The sequence below is a fragment of the Castor canadensis genome, chromosome 4 (assembly GCF_047511655.1).
Source record: "Castor canadensis chromosome 4, mCasCan1.hap1v2, whole genome shotgun sequence".
Taxonomy (NCBI): domain Eukaryota; kingdom Metazoa; phylum Chordata; class Mammalia; order Rodentia; family Castoridae; genus Castor; species Castor canadensis.
This window is the reverse complement of record NC_133389.1, coordinates 173,885,433-173,906,904: the sequence shown is the minus strand read 5'-3', so window position 1 is coordinate 173,906,904 and position 21,472 is coordinate 173,885,433. Positions and strand designations below refer to the sequence as shown.

At 39.9% G+C, this 21,472-nt stretch overlaps 1 protein-coding gene across 2 annotated transcripts in view; it reads right to left on the bottom strand.

Moving 5' to 3' along the window:
* Positions 1 to 2,769: 2,769 nt before the first annotated feature.
* The window catches only part of Rhbdd1 (rhomboid domain containing 1), a 135,407-nt gene continuing 116,704 nt past the window's right edge, over positions 2,770 to 21,472 (bottom strand). For both annotated transcript variants that reach the window (XM_074071888.1, XM_020179943.2), the window contains one exon: positions 2,770 to 8,526. In XM_074071888.1, the coding sequence (XP_073927989.1) occupies positions 8,511 to 8,526 (16 nt within the window). In that variant the 3' untranslated portion in view covers positions 2,770 to 8,510. The remainder of the gene's footprint in view (positions 8,527 to 21,472) is intronic.

Below are 21,472 nucleotides of genomic sequence, written 5' to 3'. Positions count from 1 at the left end.
GTTCATTTCAAAGCAGAACGAGTCATTATGCCAGGAAGGTCCACAGTCGCTGTATTCGAGAGCTGGGACATTAGCATAAACACTCCACAGATGAATATAAAACATTATGCTCTCTTCTGCATTTTTCAGAGAATAGAAATGCCTACTTTGGCAACCCTTTTGAGAAGTAGCAATTATGGAAAAATATATTCAAAAGGGATTAGGAGTCTAAAGCTATTAATGAATATTAAGGCAGTGATTCACAAAAATTGACTCCCGATTGCAGAGAACTTCCAAACAGACCGCTCTTCCCCAGCTGGGGTCCGGCGTGTCCTCGGTGCTAATGGGACCGGAGCTACATGGGGCTTACTCAGGCAGGCACATGGTTTGCACAAAGCATCTCACTTGCCTCCCCAGGAGAACCCACAGAGCTTCCTTGCAGCTCACAATGGGCACTCTTCTTCCACATGCATAATGCAGTTCGTATGGTGAAGTGACAGGGCTATCATTATGCACTTGGGAGAAAATAAGGGCTGTCTTAATTAAACTTAGGTAAGAAGATTCATTGAAGACAGGGAGACCCCACCAGGAAGGCATGGGACTATTTTTAAAAGAAATAAAAGCAATGTACAGTTTGACTTTTATGTTTCTGTGATTAGTTTTTAGAGGACCATCCCATTTTGCCAATTTAAAAAACATTCTTAGACTTCGTGTTAGTATTCTACCAAGGCAGTGGTTTGACATTTGGCATTAGCAGTTTCTATACAAGTTTAGAAGCCATGCCAATTTATAATGACTAAGTTTCCTGAATAGTAAAAGATCTGTTTTCTCTTTTGCCAGGAATCCAGTGATCTAATCTTACAAATCAAAAGGTTTGCTAGAATAGATTTTTGGGAAACTCACCTTCCTCATTTAAACAAAATGTCAGTTTACAGAAAATTAAAGACATTTCTTGTGAGAGTGACACTCGTTTTAGTGCTTAGTTTCGGTGTACTTAAAAATAATTGAGACAAGAAAAGCTCAATTAAAATTGAGTTTATAAGAAATGTTTTCCTTGCCAAACTTTGATTAGTAATGAGCTTTTCTATGCAGAGTACATTTCTAATGAGTTTTGCTATGGGCTACCCATGGATGGCAATTTATTTTAAGGCTACTTTCTGGTGGAAAAAAAAAAAAGCATGCCTATTTTAACATAAAATACTTCCTTGGTATAGCAGAATATTTCCTTGTTCATTTGACCTACATGATTTAAGACCATGTTATGCATGCTAGATATTTTTGGTATCTGACATTCAAGCCAGTTTCTACCTTATTTATAATTATTACTCTTCTGATTCCACCAAAAGCCAAGCCTCCTATAAGTTAATCATAACTTAGTCTGAGAACATTTTCTGGGAAGAGGTGGGGCGATAAATGGAACATTAGAAACGTATCTTTCTTGCTAAATTATTATTTTGACACTTTAGCTTTGGTATTAAAATATTATCTTTACATGCTTTATAAGTAAGTTAAAGAAGAACAGGCTAAATTAAATGTTCAATTTATTGCACCATGAGTCTGGGATATGAGACAGTTCAAATATTGCTACCACAGGAGGCCTCTGTGAATACAGCACAAGTGCTTCCTTCTGACTTTGAAAACGTGTTTTAAATGGTCAAAATGGCAAAATGATAGGAAAAATTAATTCTTGAAATAGAAGACCATGTTATTTTAAGCCATTATTTTCTTCATCTGGTTATACAGCAATGTACCTTGATGTACCCTGGCTCTGGGGTGGTCATGACAAAGCTTTGTGGTTGTTCTCCTGGCTCATTTACTGTGACCATCTTACCAACACCACCTCCATCAGTCCTCTCCCCTTGACTGGTTGGAACATGCCTACACCACCTGATGGGAATTGTTCTGAGGCTTGTCCTGGAGGATGGAGACTGTTCCTTCTGGATTCTCACTCTCATTGAGTAGAGCCCAACCATCCAGGGAGGGGTCCATACTACACGTGGCCCTCTCACCAGACTGAAACTCAAGACCCCACTTCCTATGAATTGCTACCTCCTTTCTGGACTCCTTGCATCTCCCACACCTTTCTACCTACCCTCCTGCAGGAGGCATCTCTTGACTGGTTTCTCTACTTTCAAGTTCCAGCTTGAAAGTCCATCCAAACTTGATTCTGTTTTTTTTTTTGGCTTAAGATCCTTCACTGACAGTTCTGCCCATGAAGCCCAAATGGCTTCACCAGGGTGAGAAGTCCAGTGTGAACTGTTCATGGCTTATGTCTGGGAGGATGTCTTGTCACTAAGAACTGCATGCAGTTCTGCCAACATTTACAGTACCTCTGTGCCTCTGACTCCTCCCCTATGTCCTTTGACTTGGCAGACCCCAGGTTGATTAGCATTGAGTTGTGAATTCCCCTAGGGAGACCTAGACTCCCTTCTGCTGTCACCTCTCAGTCCCCCATTACTTTTCTAGTGTCTCAGCCTACTTCCTCCATCCTCTGGCTAACATCTAAGCCCCATGGGGGGCAGGGACCAAGTTGTACTTGTCTCTGTATGCCCAATGCTAGCACAGAGCTGCACACATCAACACTTAATTCTCTTATTCAAGGACAATTACATCTGCCTTATTGGGCACTAGATGTCCAGTTCTGTATATAAAGTCCTCATTGGTAAGCTGGTAATAAGTATAAACCATGTCTTAGTTCAAAATATCATAATGTTCAATGTATCTGTGTGCCCACAATCTGCTATGACACTTTTGATAAGCTTTAACAATCAATTCCCCACTCCAAAATAGATTTTTACTATTTTATAAACTGAATTTTCAGAAATGATGAGATTTGGCTGAGCGAAGACACTTCACTGAAATGTGACATGATGATTCATGCTGTAACCTGCATTCTCTCATGTTTAAGAGCTTCCTATACAAAACTGCCTCTAAAAATTTGTATATGTGTTACTGGCACTTAGAAAAAGTCAGTGGAATGGTTTATGAGAATTGGATTTTATCAAAGATTTTATTTTGAGTTTCATACAGATTATCAAGCAGACCATTATATGTATATATGGAGAGAGAGCGAGAGAAGACTATTCCTGTCTGTTTCAGGAAATTATATTAGATTTGTGCTTCTATTGGCTAGCTGGAATAATTTGATAATTGTACTTTTACCTGGTGTGACTGCAACAATAGTGGAAGCATGAGGACTTTGGAGTTGGTTGAACCCAGATTTGAATCCATCTCTGCTTCTTTCCAGCTGTGTTACTCTGGGTGAGTTCTATCAACTCCTTCAACCTCATTTCCCTCATTTATAAAATGGGACATAACACCTACTCGTGTTGAAAATTAAGGTTAGATTATCTGTCTAGCACACAGCAGTCATCATGCATTGATTATGGTCACATCTTCTACTTAAACTATTTTATAAGTGAAATAAAAATATCTCTTTGGATGTTTTTACACAGTAGAATTATGATTCTCACAGGGCTTATAAATTATTGACTGGAATTATTTATACCTGGCCAATTCTTAATGTCTTTGGGAATGCTATTTTATTTCAATTCTCAAAGTTACTGTACCACAAAAAATATCACAATTTCCTGCAGGGACATTATCAGTAAGTTCTGTAGGGAACAAACAGTTGACATTAAAAATCAGCACTCTGCAATTGTCACTGTTATTATCTGCCAGAAACTCTGCATAAAGGCATCTTAAGCTACCAAGGCTGGCTTGCCATACCATGGGAAATGCTTGAATTTTATGGTGTTTAAATATTTAATGATTCATGGGAAAAATGTGAAATGTGTCCAATAAATTGCATCCTTTTCTCTAACCTATGGTTGTAAAGTTAGATTTTGAATATGTAATTTTTGCAAGATGACTTTTTTGCTATTGATACTTAAATCTTTCCTGTATTACTACTTATAATTATGATTCCATTATATATAAAATTCTGTGACTACTTCCCCGAACAACTGTGTTTTATTTGGTGAACTTATTTTCTTTCAAGCCAAAGTGGGTTTACATTTCTTTACCTACCTTGTAATGTGGCCCACCCTTGGAGCTGGCTTGGGAAAAATAAGGAATGTTACATGGTAGAAATATGAGTTGCATAAGGGAAGCCATCCTTGCTGGCAAGGATGGGATTCTGAGGCTCTGAAAGCACAGTTCTGCACACAGTCAAGGTGCAGAAGAGAAATAAAACCAGGACCAGGGACAGAAGGGCTATATCAACCATGGTTGCATTACCTGAGCAGTATGATGACCCTCTGGGCAGCAGTTACCTCATTAACTGAGCAAGAATGAGACCATGTATTCCATAGGGTTATTTGGAGGGTTATAGACATGAAAGTCAATTGCAGATATATAAAATGTAAAATATTGTAACTTATAGCCCCTGGGTGTTAGCTTTTCATCACTGTGACAAATACATGATAGAAACAATTTAAAAGGAATAAATATTTATTTTGGCTCTTGGTTTCAGAGGTTTTAGTCTAAGGTTGACCAAATTCATTGCTTTGGGCCCGAAGTGAAGCAGAATATCATTGTGGTGGGAGCATGTGGTAGAGGCTGCTCAGATCACAGCAGCCAGAAAGCAGAAGGAGGAGAGAGAGAGAGAAAGAGAGACAGACCTAGGATATCCCTCAATGATATATCCACACAGAACACACTTCCTGTTAACACATCATTTCTAAGGGGTAGCTTCTATGTTCAGCGATTATATACCTAGTTTTATAATTTTATCAGCTAAACGTGAAATTCTCAACCAGTAATTATTTTTATCTGTTTGGAAAAATAAACATTTTTAAATGGGTAGTAAGTTTGCTTTGTAATACACACAGTAAATGGTGTAATGTAAATGGTGTACTTAGGCACACTGAAATTTAAGAAGCATTTTTTGTGCCATGGTGACAGTATAAATGAGCTCTCTGTTTCAGCCCTCAAGTATTTATTGGTCCCAACATTTCAGACAAAGTATTGCTGAAGGCGGAACATATTCTCTCATTGCTCCAGGACCAGACACTCCAAGTAGTGTGAGGAGTAGATGTGACACATCAACAGCATTAGGTCTGGTGGGGCAAGCCGTGGTGCCTGGGAAAGACCTCAGTCAGGGGGTAGGATAAACAGGATGCAGAAGGATGCAGGCTAAGAGAGGAAATGTATGAGCACAGCACGGAAAAGGCCCAAGGATCAGGAGTATACAGGTTCTGTTTTGCATAAATGGGGTGAGGATCCAAAGGCTGGTGGGAGCCTCACTGTTGAGAATAATGGCTCTGAGTTTTATCCTTTGGCAACAAATAGATAATAAAAGGTCTTTGAGGGGATGAGTGGCATTGCTAAAATGGGTTTTGAAAACCTAACCTGGCAATGCTAAATAGAACTGAGTGAAGAGGTATTTTAAGTATTGAGCAAAAGCAATGAATTTAGAGACTTCAGGGTTCTATATTGAGAGTCTATAATTTTATAATGAAATGCTAGGGAATGAGAGACAGGATCCAAGGGAAAGAAAAGGAAGAAATGATAGATTTGTATATGACTAACTGAATATATTTCTTTATTGAATACTGACTCTCTCAAGAGAAACCAAGACTGGGAACAAGGCCCCATCTTACGGTCATCTGTGGGGAGGTCATCTCTCTCATTCCTTTTACTGCTCCTTATGCAGCAGACCATGTGCCAAATATGTAGGCTGGCCTAATGCTACTAAAACTGCTGCTTAGCTTATGCTTCACCGGCGGCATTCACAAAGGTAGAGGGGGTCTGAACGTCATTAGGTACAACTTTGGAGTCACAGGCAATACTTGAAAGTCATTAAGAAAAAACAACTTTATTCCTTCCTCTTGAGAACCAATAACTGATACTGAATTCAGATGTCTGTTAACTGACCATACCAAACTGTAGGAACTGGGTATATAACAGACAATTAGTAAACTACTATTAAATAAGGAAACTGGATTTAAAAAATCAGTTCTCAATGCTTCCTATTAGAAATAATTAGTTAATGCACTTGTTTTTGCTTTTTGTCTCAACCCAATTCCAGTTTGTTGGCATAACTTTGGGGATCCTTATTGTAGAGAAAAAAGCAAAAAGAAAAGAGACTTTGAAAACAATAAACAGTAGTTATAGACAAGCCCATTAACTGAACAAAATAATTTTAATAATTTTACAGAACATTTTTATTGTTTAATTGGTTTATGTTTATAACTAAAATTACCTCTCCCACATCTCTAAATGTTTGGTTATGTTCCATTCCTTAAATAAAGTGTGCATGTTACAGCTATACCACCCAAAATCTAATTCCAATGTCTGCATATCTGACAAGTCAAACAGAGCCTATTTAAGTCCTACTGGACTCAAGATATATAAAAAATAATAAGATACTTCCACATACAAGTGATTGGACTTTTAATACAATTGAAAAAAACATTCTTTGGTGAGAAACTAACATTTAATGAGCTCCTACCACAAGCTTTGGATAGAGAATGGGGAAATGAGAAGAAATGAGATATATAGGTCTTGTTCCAGGGTTATTCATACACTACACTCTCATGTAGAAGGTATGATGTGGTAGAAGTATGCACAGATGATAATAATAAGGGCAAAATATCAGTGTTATAGCAGAATTCCCACGTGTTATCAAAAGATGGAATATAAGAGGTTATTTCTAACTGGGGTAATAGAAATCAGGTTTATACAGGTTGGGAGACAAGAATGATTTGGTTTGAATATTTAAATATGTCAAAAGCTACCAAACTGACAGGTATAATTCATATTATCAACTAGTTGTAACTTGACATCAATTATAAATTAATCTAAGGAACCCAAGGAATCATTGCACCAGGTAGCCAGTCAGAGTATTCTAGACTCCAGTAATTTTCTTAGCTCATCTCAATGCAAGTATCAAGACTACTCCTAGATAAGAATAGGAATTACATACAAAACTGCACAGTCAGTATGCACCAAAATTGTCAAATGTATACAAGAAAAATCAAGTTGGTAATTCCCTCAAAATGCTAATCCTGGGTATCTCCAAGTGGTGGGAATATAGGTGATTTTAAAATTGTTTATGTATTTACTTATAGTTCTGTTTATATATCATGAATTTTCTCAATGGACATACAGTACTCATTTTTAAGTCTATTTTACTGTTAAATTTCTTGATTTACTATATGAATCAGATTTCCTGCCTGCATATATACAGATATTTTTTAAAACAGCAATATAAAACTGTGAAAAAGAAAAGGCAAAGTCCCATGTAGTTCACCCTCAAAGATAATCTCTGTAAACATTTGGAATATTTCTTTCTAGACTTTTGCATTATGCATATAGAAGATGCATCTATTTTTCTGACTAGTTTTCATAGTCAGAATACTAGATATGAATGATAGATAAGTAAAAATAGGATCCTTTTTTTTTTTCTGCCTCTAACTCTTTTTAAAAAGAAAGAGCTCTATGACAATAAGACAGTAGTGATATTTTGGCTTTGTCCTTTTACTCATGAAACAAGCACCAGGAAATGCCTTAAGTGACTCGGACAATCTGTGTGTTAGAACACTGCAGGGCCCTGGGACATGTTTTGGACACCTGTCCAGGACAAACAACTGGTATAGTGGCCAATTGTGAGGAAATAAATACTTCCAGAAAGAAGGATTTCTAGTGACCAATGCACTGAATGCCTTCACTCTGCCCTGTATGTGGCACCTGCTGCTGCTTTTCTGATTAGTTAAAAGACAAGTTCTGTCTCCCACATACACATATTGCCCCCAGAGGCATGGCTGTGAACCCATATTGCTGGCATCACCTGACATTTAATGGACTGCATGGGTGTTTTCTCCACCTGAAGTTTTCACATTTCTTCAGTTGGACATGAGGCCGAGAATACAAGAACAAAGCAAATACACTCTGAGCACCATCCAGACTTGGGGGCCTATGGAGCAGAGGTGCCTGGGTGAGGAGACTAGAAGATAGACACAACCTCTTCCCAGTGGTCACCATGGCAATATGCCAGGAGGACCAGGGGACAGGGCCTTCTGTCAAGTCAAGCATCAAGCAATCCAGGAAGAATGAGAGATGATCTTCCCAACTGGCGAAAACAAAACCTTTTGATGAAGTTCAAGTCTTCAAAATTAAAATAAGACAGAGGCACCACTGAGTAACAAGGGAAGGAAGGAGTGTGGAAACAGGTCCCAGCATTGAGGATGTGACCTTTGATTTAGGACAGAAAACAAGGCCACTCTTGGAAAGCTGTGAGCTGCCTTTGACAAGCCTTGTTTCCAGACAAGTCAATCTGGCTGTGAGCCTGGACTCACCAGGGGCCATAGGGTGATGGTCCATAGCACGCATGAGCAATGTGGGAGGATGATGGTGTACTCTTGTTTGAAACTAAGTAGGGGCTGAGGGAGTATGAAGCGAATGGGCAATAATTACATAACTGGACCACATCTTCTGAAGATGCTGTGCCACCTCACTGTCCATCAAATCTATGAAGCCGTTGTCTCCTTATTTCTTCTTGTGAGAGCCGAAACCCATAGGGAGGTGGGCTATTTCTGGTATTTCCTGCAGTGAAAAGCAAAAGGGAAAAAATCAAACACTATCCATCCATCCTATCCATTGTTCTAACATTTAGAAGACACTGCATACCCTAGGATTCCAAGGAGGAAAAAACTGATTGCTTGGTGCCATCTTTAACATGAAAAAGATACATAACAAATCTATTTCAGCTTCAGCTATCAGTGCTAAATTTCAACATCGAGGAAATAGTTTTGCAGTGGGGTTCAGTCCATGAACTTAATTTGACTCATTCTGAGCTTCTTGATAATTCTTTCTCTTTTATTTTTCCTTTCACCATGCTCCATAACTTGGATCACTTAACCTTCCATAGTGTCTCATGGGCTTAGTGTTCTGTTTTTAATTTTTATGCCCATCTCTACTAACTATCCAACCAACTCTGTGGCTGGCTTCTCCTGTTCAGCTTTTGGAGCCTTCTACTTCTCCTACTACCTTGCTCTCCTGCCCACCTTAGGGGGGCAGCATAGGCCAGAGAGCAGGAAAAGAGTTACACTAATTAAAAGTGGGCAGGAAGACAGAAATGCAGGTAAAATATTTCAAGGTTATGTGAAAGGGGACAGAAATTGTCACTGAAAAGGGTTGCTTGGGTCTGCAAACATATTGAAAATAGTTTGCAATGTTACAAGCACTTCGTACATAAAAAAAATCACTGGGGGGAGTAATGAGGAAAAACAGTCCTTGATCTCAAGGAACCAGCAACCTAAATCAACCTCATGAAAGAGCTTCCATATCCTCTATGAAACAGCCAGGCAGAAGCATCACCGATAGATATGGACTGGTAAGTAGCCAGTACATATGGATCAAAAACGCTGCACTTTTTCCCTTGCATGACTCTGCAAACCCATTCCTTTTCTATCACCTACATCAAGCAAAAGTCTTGCTGCTGCTTCCAACACCTGACCAAGCCCCAATGAAAGAACTCTACCGGTTTTCAGCACTTTCCTATTAGTTGTTCTTGTTTGGTTGTTACAACATCCTTCCAGAGATTGTCACCATTTGTCCACACTCTTCCCCTTCCTACTAGGGTCAGAAATCTAACATAGCAGGGGACATCTCTGTTACTTCTCCCTGATCTGAGGGTCAGGAACAATGCTGAACACACAGTAGCTGACAATAAACATACGGACATAACAGCACTAGCCTATGACTTCCCAAGGGATAGCCAGACAATATCACCCAATACTGCCCACCAACTTTCCAACATCATTGAACCACAGAGCTGAATGTTCTAGAGGCACTGGCTGGGCTGGAAAGGATGGGTAGCCAAGGGCAATTGCTTTCTCAAGAGGGAAAGCAAGGGAACATTTGATCCTTCTTGCTTGCTCTCCAAGAGTGGCACCTTTTCAAAGGTGTTTTATTTATGTTTATATTCACAACTGTTACAACAATAATGAAAAGGTGTTAGAGAAAGCAATGAAGCTAAGAGTCAATCTATTCCCATGACTGGAATTTTAGTTGTCAGACTAAAGAGAAATTCAAAATAGGTAATCAAAAGGCAACCCCTCTGTATGCTTTTGTTTCCCCCATCATTATGGGGACTCTAATGCCTACCCATAACTGGTTCTTCTTTTCCTCTGACACCATGGGAGAACAATGTCTTCTGAGCCAAGTACTTGTAGCTCTTCTTGACTAGTACACCTCAAGTGACAAGGGCAGGCCTTGTCTCCACACTCACTCCTGCTGGGGAGACCTCTACTTAAAGGTCTTTTAGTATGGTGAGATATATGTCAACTTATAAATATGATAGTTAACATATTATATGCTTATAGACTTTCCTCATAAAGATTTTATGAATACGATAAAAGTTTCACTGGGTACAGTTTTTGCCATATGCATTTGTAAAGGAATGTCTTTGTTCAAAATGGTAAATGCTTTGAAATGACAAATCCATGAATCAAATCAACACTAGTTTATTGCCTGAAATTGTTTTATGTGATCAGATCCAAATCCACTTTGCTTTGCACAGTTGTTTTTAACAACAAGACTATTTTTAATTGCACAAGAGTTCAGGCCAATGTTTGACACCCTGTTCCAGATGGGTAGGGAACTCCATTAGAATAAGTTGTGGGCAGAATCAGAAGCAAGCTCAACGTGGCATGTTGACACCGAGCCACAGGGCGCAAACCCATAGAAGCTGAAGGAGTCCTCAGACTCCCAAAGGGAATCACAGTGTCCTCTGGAGTTTTAATACTGAAAAATACTGGGTTGCAGTTTGGAGAAATGCTGTTTCCCAGAAGTGAAAGGCAAGGAGGACTTCAGAGGGGCAGGTAGTGGAGGGTTTTCAGGTCCAGTTTTCAGAATGAGCAGCAAGCATGCATACTTGTTGGACCCATTTGCAGGGCATTTTAGGAGAACCAGAACTCAGCCCACAGAAGAAATGCTGCATGCTGCAGTAGAAAACTCATGCTGAGAGAAGATCAAAGATTTCTCTTTCACTTATGCAGCCTTTTCAGGGTGCCCTACTTCACTTAATTGTTTTCATGGTTTCATTATTCTTCTTTTAAATAAATTTTTATTAGAATAAATTCATTATATGTGATGATTCCGGTTAGACTTATATTGTACATAGTTACATTGCCCCCATCGTCTCTCCTCCTCAACTCCTTCCCCACCCACTTAAAGCAATTGCAGAGGTTTCTTAGTTCTGTTTCATATAGGAATATTAAGTCCATCTACCATGTATCGTCACCTTAATCTCCTTCCTTCACCCTCCCTCCTCCCACTAGTACCCCCGCACACTGCACCTATTTTTCAGTCATGGTTTTCACTATTAATATTTAAGTTGATGCTAAAAGGGGTGTCTCAATGTATGTCCACTGTGGGTGTGCTTTACTTTGGTCTGTTCAACCCTTTCCATTACTCTCCCTTACCCCTTTACCTCCCACCCCCCATTTTTCAACATCTTTTAATACACATCCTTGTATCATCTAGCTTCACATCTTATGTTATGCAATATTACTGATGCTTTATCATTCACTTTTCCTTTCCCTGTTTCCCTGAGTCCCATAGAGTAATTCCACTGTTAGAAACATGTTCTACATCTGAGTTTGTATATGGTCATGCTTGGTTTTGTGTATATGTTTATCTTTGGATCTATCTTCCATGTACGAGAGAAAACATGCTGCTTTTGTGTTTCTGATCCTGGCTGACTTCACCTAGCATGATGTCCTCCCATTGCATCCATTTACCTTCAAACCACATGTCATTATTCCTTGTGGCTGAGTAATACTCCATTGTGAATATATACCACAATTTCTTGATCCATTCATCAGTTTCAGGGCACCTGAGTTGTTTCCAAAACTTGGCTATTGTAAATAGTGCTGTGATGAACATCAGTGTACAGGTGTCTGTACTGTATCCTGTCTTACGTTCCTTTGGGTAGATGGCGAGGAGGAGCGGTATCACTGGATCATATGGCAGTTCTATCTCTAGTTTTTTGAGAATCTCCATACTGCTTTCCATAGTGGTTGTACTAATTTGCATTCCCACCAAGAGTGTATATGGGTTCTTATTTTGTCACATCCTCTCCAGCATTTGTTGTTATTCCCTTGATTATGGCCATTCTAACTGGGGTGAGACGAAATCTAAGTGTTGCTTTAACCAGGGAAGTTGAACACTTCTTCATGTATTTACTGGCCATTTGTACCTTTTCCTTTGAGAATTCCCTATTTAATTTATGTGCCCATTTCTTCATTGGGATGTTGATTCTTTGGGGGCTGAGTTTTTGGAGTTCCCTGTAGATTCTGGATATTAGTCCCTTATCAGGTGAGTAGCTGGCAAAGATTTTCTCCCATTCTGTGGGTTGTCTCTTGAGTCTGGTGACTGTTTCTTTTGCTGTGCAGAAGCTCTTTAGTTTGATGCAGTCCCATTTGTTCATTCTTTCTCTTAGATGCTGAGCCTTCTGAGTTTTGTTTAGGAAGTTGTTCCCTATACCTATCTGTTCCAGTGTATTTCCTACTACTTCCTGGAAGAGTTTCAAAATTTTAGGCCTTGTATTAATGTCTTTGATCCACTCAGAGTTGATTTTAGAACAGGGTGAAAAACAGGGATCTAGTTTCAGTTTTCTACATATGGATATCCAGTTTTCCCAGCAGCATTTGTTGGAAGAGGCTATCTTTTCTCCATCATGAGTTTTGGGCTCCTTTGTTGAAGATCAGTTGGCTACAGATGCATAGGTTTATGTCTGGTTCTTCTATTCTGATCCAGTGGTCTTCCTGTCTGTTTTGTGCCAATACCATGCTGTTTTTATTGTTATGGCTCTGTAGTATAGTTTGAAGTTGGGTATTGTGATGCCTCCAGCATTGGATTTTTTGCTCAGAATCACTTTGGCTATTTGAGATCTTTTGTGTCACTTAACTTTTATTCCAATCTACTTATCCCAATTTTACAGATGATACAAATAAGTCACAGGCAGTGTTGGGCACATATGTAAGGTGACATGGAGAGAAAAGGAAAACTTGAAACTATGTTTTCTGATTTCTTAATACCTCCCTAATTGCCATCACTTCTAAACCATGGAATATGTTACCATCTTACCATCCCCTACCTTCCTGCCAAAACTCAGTATATCTCTTTTCTTCATGCATATGTAGAATCTTAGTGCTATTTGAAAAAAATGAAGGTCTAGTGTAAGTCCTTAACTCTGTGGGCCTCTGCTTTTATCAACATGGGTCTCCTTAAATACCACTGGGTCTCAGAGTTGTTTAGCTCTCTAGAAGCAACAAAAGGGCAGAACCATAACCACTACCACAGCCATACTTGATCTGTAATCAGGCCTGATGTTCTGGGTATTTAAAATTCTTCAAACTGAGTGTTTCTGATAATAGCAGAGCTACCTTACTGTCTAAGGAATGTCTGGATCAGGTTCTGAACACTACACTACTAATCTTGGTTAAGTTTTTAGCAAAAAAAAAAAATTTAACTATAAATAATCCCTGATATTTCAAGGAGAATTACAAACCTGATGATCACTCACCCATTGTCTGCTATGTGTGCATTGTGGGTCAGTGCCACACCAGAGACAAGGTCTCTTGGCTGTCCACTCAGTCTCAGCTAAGCTCTCATTTAACCTTCCAAGTCCCTGTCTTTGGTTTTGCTTTTGAAACCCCTTCTGTATTTTCCACTTGGTCATATCATCTATGCTCTCCATGACCTTCAGGATCCTTAAAGAGTCCTATAGGTATGTCTCAAAGGTTCTCACCCTTGTGTTTCTGATATATGTACTTATATTTGTTATGTACATAGTAGAGGACTTAGACCAGCCCCTGCTGGGTAGTGGAAGGAACAGATGTCCCCAAAGGTATGCTGGAACAAACGTTGGTAGGAGATCAGGAGATAACTTCCTAGCTCTGCTTGGAACTAGCAGAGACACCATGGATAAGACTCTTCATTTCAGCAGGCCCCGGTTGGTTCCTATATGAGGGGAGGCTGCTGAACAAGGAGACTGCAGAATCCCTTTCACAACTCTAGAGTTTGATGACCTGGATGAAATCTTGATTCCTTCACTTTTTGGCTACGCATCCTTAAGCAAGTACATTACTTGTCTTGATCTTAGTTTCATTATCACAATGTGTAGCAAATATAAGTGCCTGTTGAGCACTGGAGGTTATGATTTTTCAATCTCTAACATCATCAAGAATCATGTGCTGAATGTCTACTTGTTCATAACGAACTAACTCTTCATTAGATATATATAAAATGAAATGACAAAATTAATGACTTCTTAAAAGACAAAGCCCAGTTATACTGCAAAACAATTCAGCAGTGCTTTGTACAAAGTGTGGGTTGCTAGTTACTAAATGTTTGCCTATTAGGAAGTCGATATCAAAAAGGTAATTAACAATCTTCAATGAGCAGCACACTTGTGTAACATGGAGGAAACTTTGGGTCATTGGGAAAGCTGAATGACCAGCCTAAACCCTTTTTCCATTTAGTTAAATCATGCATTGAGCATTTAGAAGCCCTGGGTGAAATGACCCAGCTCTGAAGAACCTGGTACAGAATATTAGTATTTATGAGACTTGGCTCTGTGTTCCTATAAATGGAGGTCAGCCCTCAATTTTACTCAAAGAAACAGTGAGCATGCTTCAAAGGACCTCAGGAACACTGCCCAGTTTAAGATGATTTAGCTCAATTATAGCACCAGAAGTGAGATCATAAGATTTATTGATTTGTGGTTCTTGATGGAAAAATTTTCAGTTTTCTACCCTTATGTATAATGCAGTAACCTCTGCATTTTACTGCTAAGAGAAGGGAAGCAATTTTCTCCAGATAAGAATTGCTAAAAAAGAGTGCCATGAGTTGACAGCCATTTTTCCTACTATTCACCATCTGTGTAAATAGAGATGTTTAATTTGCTGGTATTCATAGATCTGTTCATGATCTGATGAGCACTCTATGCCATTCAATGAAATTATACTAAAGTGAAGTTGCAAGATAGAATAATGTCTTTCCCTTAAATTAGGGAGCTAAAGAGGAAATCACTTTAAAAAAAACCCCAGCATTTAAAATAAATAAATCACCAGCATTTTCTGGGATTTCTATTGTCAAATGAGGGCAGCAGCATGGGACCTGCACTCTCTCTTTCAAGAATGTTAGTTTATTAGAATTCCATGAATTGTAAAATCTGCTGAAAGGATGGTTGCTAAGTCATTTACTGACAAAGACCAAAAAGGTCTGGAAGAAACCCCAGGTCTAACAATTTAGAAAGACATTTTTGAATAGGGGTGGGGCACTAAGAAAAGTAGGACTACTTGGCTTTTAGAATCACTAATTGTAATAGGATCTCTCTCTTGAAAAATAGTTTGAAATTCACTGAAAGAAGTTACTTTTCTTTTTCTTCCCTCTGCTTCTTTTTCTTTCTTTCTCTCTTCTTCCTTCCCTCCCTCCCTCTCTTGTTTTTTCTTTTTTCTTTCCTCCCTCCCTTCCTTCCTTTCTTCTGTACTGGGGTTTGAACTCAGGGCCTCCCACTTGCTAAGCAGATGCTCTACCACTTGAGCCACTCCTCTAGCCCTTTGCAAGTGGAAGTTTCTTTATGGCTTATAAGAAGGGTAACATGTAGATGTGACTTGTGAGAGAAAACAGTCATACTTCCATCTCTTCAACCAATCAAGTCAGTAACAATGGGGATTTCCTAATTCTGGAGTGATATCTATAATCTCAAAATTAGAGTCTGAAATGGAGAGCAACATAGTCTCTACTCCTGCTGTACTTTTCTTTCCCCTCTAGTGGGTTAATTCTGAGAACCTTTAATGGAGAGGAATCACCTAAAATCAACATGGTACTATCCAGTTAGAATCTACCAAGCAGCCTACAGTATCAGGCTTATTTTGTCAGGCCTAGTGTATCTCACACTATAGACAACATACAGTCTGACCTCTGCTGGACAACTGCAAGATACTCACCCTATTTACCACCACCCTTCTTTTAAGTAATATACTTAATGAATTTTCATGAGCTGAACATGTGGGACCAATATATAGGTAAATTTTCATACAGAATATTTCTGGCATTCACAAGTCCCCACACCCTCTCTCCAGTTACTATCCAAGAGTACCCACCATACTGACTTCAAACTACATGCCTTTGGTTGGCAATCTGTAGATGCCTCAGTTTACCCAATTGTATCTGGTGCCTCTGGAGGTTGAAAAGAGATTAACTATCACCAAAAAGACTCCTTTCTGTTCATGTTCTTTTGGAGCTTACTTTTTCCAATTCAAAATCATCTAAGGGTATTCACTGGACAAAAATATGACAACACTTGGAAAACTAGACATGGGACTCTTTAAAAACAGATGCTGTGTCTTCACTTCTGTGTTCCCACTGTCTAATACACAAGAGACTGGGTGACAGAGAAAAACTGGACATAAGCCCTGTCTTGAGGCACAGGTTTGAGAACATACAGAAAACAAAACTGAAGGTAAAATACATAAAGTCATGTGTGTGTGTGTGTGTGTGTGTGTGTGTGTGTGTGTGTGTGTGTGTGTGTGTGTGTGTAGGGGGAGGATATGGAAGGAGCCTTTTGGAATATTCACACTCTCCTCAGAAGCTGCAGGGTCAATGTGCATAACTTGGGTAGGAGGAGTAACTGAATTCTTAGGCCTTGCTTGATGTTCCTGATGGAGACTCCACAGTAGACAGGGCAACGGCAGGACCTAGCACAAATAGGGTGCTCTCCACTTTCCACCACACCTCCAACCTTAGAGAATTTCTTAAGTACAAACTGCTGGCTGCTCTGGACTTCTCAGGCATCTGGGTCCTCTGTGTGTTTTGACCTTTATCTCCAGGGATGAAGAAGTTTTGCTACTGTCTCTTTAGAACCAGTTTTCCAGAAAGTGTTTCTCTGGAGTGTGATGAGGAAAGGCAGGCAGGTAGGAATTTCTGGTGGCCTCCTCAGAGCACAGATTCCATTCTACCTCTTGCTTCCTGATTTTGGGGTTATCTTTGAGCATATTCTAATTTCATTATTTAAAAAAGGAAAGGAAGAGAATATTTAAACTGTAGTAAATGAACTTCAAAAAATTAAAAAACAAAACAAAACACTGGCTCTTCCCAAGACAAGCTAGGTCCAAGTCTGCTGCTTGCCACATGCTTTATTCACTCTAAAAGAATGTCTAGGGGTACACTCAGGCCTTCCTATCCTTTAGCAGCCCTGGTCCTATGCACAGTAGTTTCCTTCAAACAGCAACCAACTTGCCAGTGAAGGCAGAGTGAGAGTTGGGGTTCTGGGCCATCAATAGCTCCAATCAAGAGGTCTAAACAGTCAGACAGTCTTGGAGATGCTATGAACTGAAGAGTTGCCCAGTTTGCTTCTGTGGTCCTCCAGCTTATGTGTGCATAATGGGGAACTTGTTTAAAAAGCAAATTACTAGAGTCCACCACCATAGATTCTTATACAATAAGTGCTGGCTAGAGTTCAGGAAGCCACATTCAATGAGCACCCAAGTGATTCTGTTGCAGACAACATATGAAATCACTGAGAAATGCTATGGAAAGTGAGTATTTTTCACCAGGTTTGGGTTCCTGGTCTACCAAGCCCTTGTACAATTAGCTTCTTCTCCTTGAACTGCAGGCTAGTCATCTGTATACTGAGGGGCTGGACTAGGCATCTGATACAGTGAGACACGAGGGCTGGCTGTCCTCCCCAGAATAATACAGAATAATACAAGTCTGCCATCTGTAGCCCACTGCCTGGGTAGCTACTCTGGAGGACATGGCTGGTCCTATCAGCTGGCCTGCTATAACTTGTGGCAGCTGGGCAGAAAATCATCATGTCTTCCTCCTTGGCTATGTCCTCCTCATTTGATCTCATTCAGTGCCCCCCTCCTCCCCCCAAGACTTAAAATTGTTTTAAATAAAGTTTTGATTTTGTAATAATTTTAGGTTTACAAAAAGTTGCAAGGACAATAGAAAATTCAATTCATTAATGTCAACACCTTACATTATCACAGTATTTATGTCAAAACTAAGAAACCAACACTGACACATTACTAAGAACTAAATTTTGGACCATGTGCATTTTTTCCCACTAATTTACTTTTTCTGTTCCATGATCCAATCCAGGGCACCACAGTATACTTGGTTATAATGTCTCCTTAGTCTGTTTTGGTTTGTGGCAGCTTCTAAAGTCTTCTCTTGTCTCCCATGACCTTGACAGCCTTGAGTAATATGAGCCAGATATGCTGTAGAATGTCCCTCAGGTTTGTGTGATGATTAGCTGCTTGATTAGACCAAGGTTATGGCTTTGGTGAAGAAGACCACAGAGGTGAAGTGCCATTCTCATTACACATCAGGGGTAGGTACATGCTAACCCTGAGCACTTGGTTAAGTAGTATTTTTGCCAACTTTCTTCAATTCCATTTTTTTTTTTTTGATGAGTACCAAGGGAATAAAACTTTGACTTCTGCCACTAAGAGTCACCAGGATAAACTGGAAGTGGTGAGGGTGGGTATCTCAGGCAGGCTTTGTCACCTGGTCACCCCTTGCTTGGGGATGAGTTGGATATCCCTAATCTTCACAGGGCTCTACCTCCCTGAATTTCAGGTAAAAGGCGGTCTGAGTGTGTGAACTGCCAGGGGACTTATTTAAGAAATAGTTTCTGATTTTGGTGTGCTTGTCTGGGAGCCTCAGTACTGCAGTTGCATTGAGTTCCTGCATGATTCTGATGTACACTAACCTTTGAGAACCAAAGATTTTTCTTTCAACTGAAAATATCCACCAGGGTTTCATTCCAGTTTTTGCATTTGCCAGCAGGTGGAACCAGAGGCTTATGACAATCGATCTGCTAAAGGAAACTAGGACAAATTCCAGTCAACAAAGCATTCCGCATTGTAAGCAGAATTAGGGTTATTTTGAAACAGATGGGCTCTACAGAAGCTGCTGCGCTGAATATTATGGAGTTGTTTATTGTCTAGATGGTCTGAAACCCAGGGATTATTTGCCAGCATCTAGCAGTTTCCATGTCATATTAGGATTCTTCCTGAGCAGAGGAGACTTGACAAGAAACTGGGGGAGATATGTATATGTATATGGATATGGATATGGATATTTTAACCAATTCTAAATACAAGAATTTACTCTTGCTATTGTGCATACTGTCTTGCATTACTGAATCGTGATCTGTATCCCCCTTCCTACTCTAATTCCAAATCAGAAAAGACAAATATAAAATCTGGTAATAAGACAATCCTGGATGCAGTAATTCTAAAAATGATCTATTTAAGCCTAATCAAAGTGATTCTCTTTATTGGTTAATATTTTTACTCAAACCTCTACTTACACTTGTTCCCAGTCTTTCTCTTTTTTTCCCCTTCTCCTTGTACTCCCCAGCAAAATGTGGAAGGAAGGAAGGAAGGAAGGGAGGGAGAGAGGGAGGGAGGGAGGGAGGAAAAAGAGGGTCTTCTGGTTCTCATTTTGACTATGACTGATGCAGTGGTTCAGAGTGCAGACAGCTGCCTAAGGATAGTGAGAACGTGGTTGGACTTGGGTTTTTTTCTCGTGTGGTACTTGGCTAACATGCAAGACTTAGACTTATAACCAAAGTACTCCAAAAGTCCTTGAAATCTGCAAAGGCCTCACCACCAATGGTTCCTTCTGAGAAAACACTTCTATTTCCTTAGCCTGTGATCCCAGGTAGCTGCTGCTGTCCTGCCTAGCTGGCTAGGAGAGGCCATAAAGGCATCTGTTCTGTCCCCATCCCCTCTTCCCATATCCGTATGTGAAGTCCTTATCCTCAATGTGATGGTATCTGCAGGTGGGGCCTTTGGAATGTGGTAGGTTTAGATGAGGGTAAAGCCCCCATGATATGATCAGTGCCCTTATAACGGGATGAAGAGACCAGAGCTTGCTCTCTCTGCAACACAAGGACACAGTGAGAAGGCTATAATTCAGGATAAGGAACTTCACCAGAACCTGTTCATGCTAGTACTTGGGATTTTCAGCCTCCAGGACTATGAGAAATAAAGTTCTGGTGTTTAAATTAGCCAGTCTACAGTACTTTGATAAAGCAGCCCAAACTGATGAAGACAGCATCTATGAAACTGGCAATTTGGTACATGGAGGCTTGGCACATGAACACATGTGATTCCTCGTGGATATAGGCCCATTCCAAGTGGTGGCTTCATAATTCCCTGGGACGGCAGCTTTGTCCCTCCAAGGCCACAATGTCAGTTGCATAGGTTTTTTTTTTTTAAACTCAACCTCTCAAACCTCTTGTCCAAATAAAGTTTAAAAAAAAAAAAAAAAGGAAGCATTTAGGCCAGGCATGGTGCTCTTATCTGCAATCCCAGATACTCAGGAGGCCACAGGGAGGAGGACTGTGGTTTGAGACCAGCCTGAGCAAAAACATAGTGAGACCCTAACTCAATCTATAAGCTGGGTGTGGTTGTATACACCTGTCATTCCAGCCATGCAGGAGGCCATAGATAGGAGGATCACAATCTGAGGCCAGCCCTGTGCAAAAAAAGGGAGCCCCTACCTGAAAAATAACTAAAGCAAAAAAGGGCTAGGGGATGACTCAAGTGGTAGAGCACCTGCCTGTAAGCACAATGCCCTGAGTTCAAATCACATACCATCAAAAAAAAAAAAAAAGGAAAAGAGCATTTAGGACTGTTTTTTTTCCTCCTAGCTCTTTAACCATGAGATCAAGGTAATGTTTCCATTGACTTCTGAAATCACAGACATATAAAATTAGCCACCATTTCCATTAGAAACTAAATCTTCTTAAAACACCTTTGTACATGAGATTAAAAAGTACAAGTAAACATCATCTCAGGGAAAAGAAGGAATAAGAAGAAAAATGATGGAGAGCCAGTACAAAAAGCATGTAGGAAAGTGGCAAAGAGCAAGATGGCAACTTGTGCTGATCATGGCCACCCCAGAGTGGCCAAGTTCAGGTCACAGTGGACAATTGTTGCAGTGACCACATTCCTGGAAAATCAAAGTTGCTGGGTCTGAGAAAGGAAGGGGACTGGAGCATTGAATGGCTGGCACCTCGTGAAGTAGCCAGTCTAAATAGCAGTAAATAAAATGAACCAGCCTCGAAGGGCTGAAGATCACATACTGGATCTAGTGTAGTAACTCCATGGGTTTGGTAAGGTTTAATTAGGGAGATTCCAGGTCAATGCCTGTGGTAGCACCAGGAACTTTTTTTTTTTTTTTAAGATACTGGGGTTTGAACTTGGGGCCTTGTATCTGCTAGGCAAGTGTTCTATCACTTGAGCCATGCCCCAGCCCAGGAACCTGCATTTTTAACAGGCTTATCAAGCAAGTCTGATGCCATTGTTTCATATATTTTGGCTTACTTCAAGAAACTGAGAAAAGGAATGTCATATTTTATTCTGGGGTTATGTTGGGCTTTATATCCACTGGGATGGCATCTGACTTTGTACCAATAGATTTGGGGTCACACTTTCCATGAGCCAGAGACTCTGTAGTT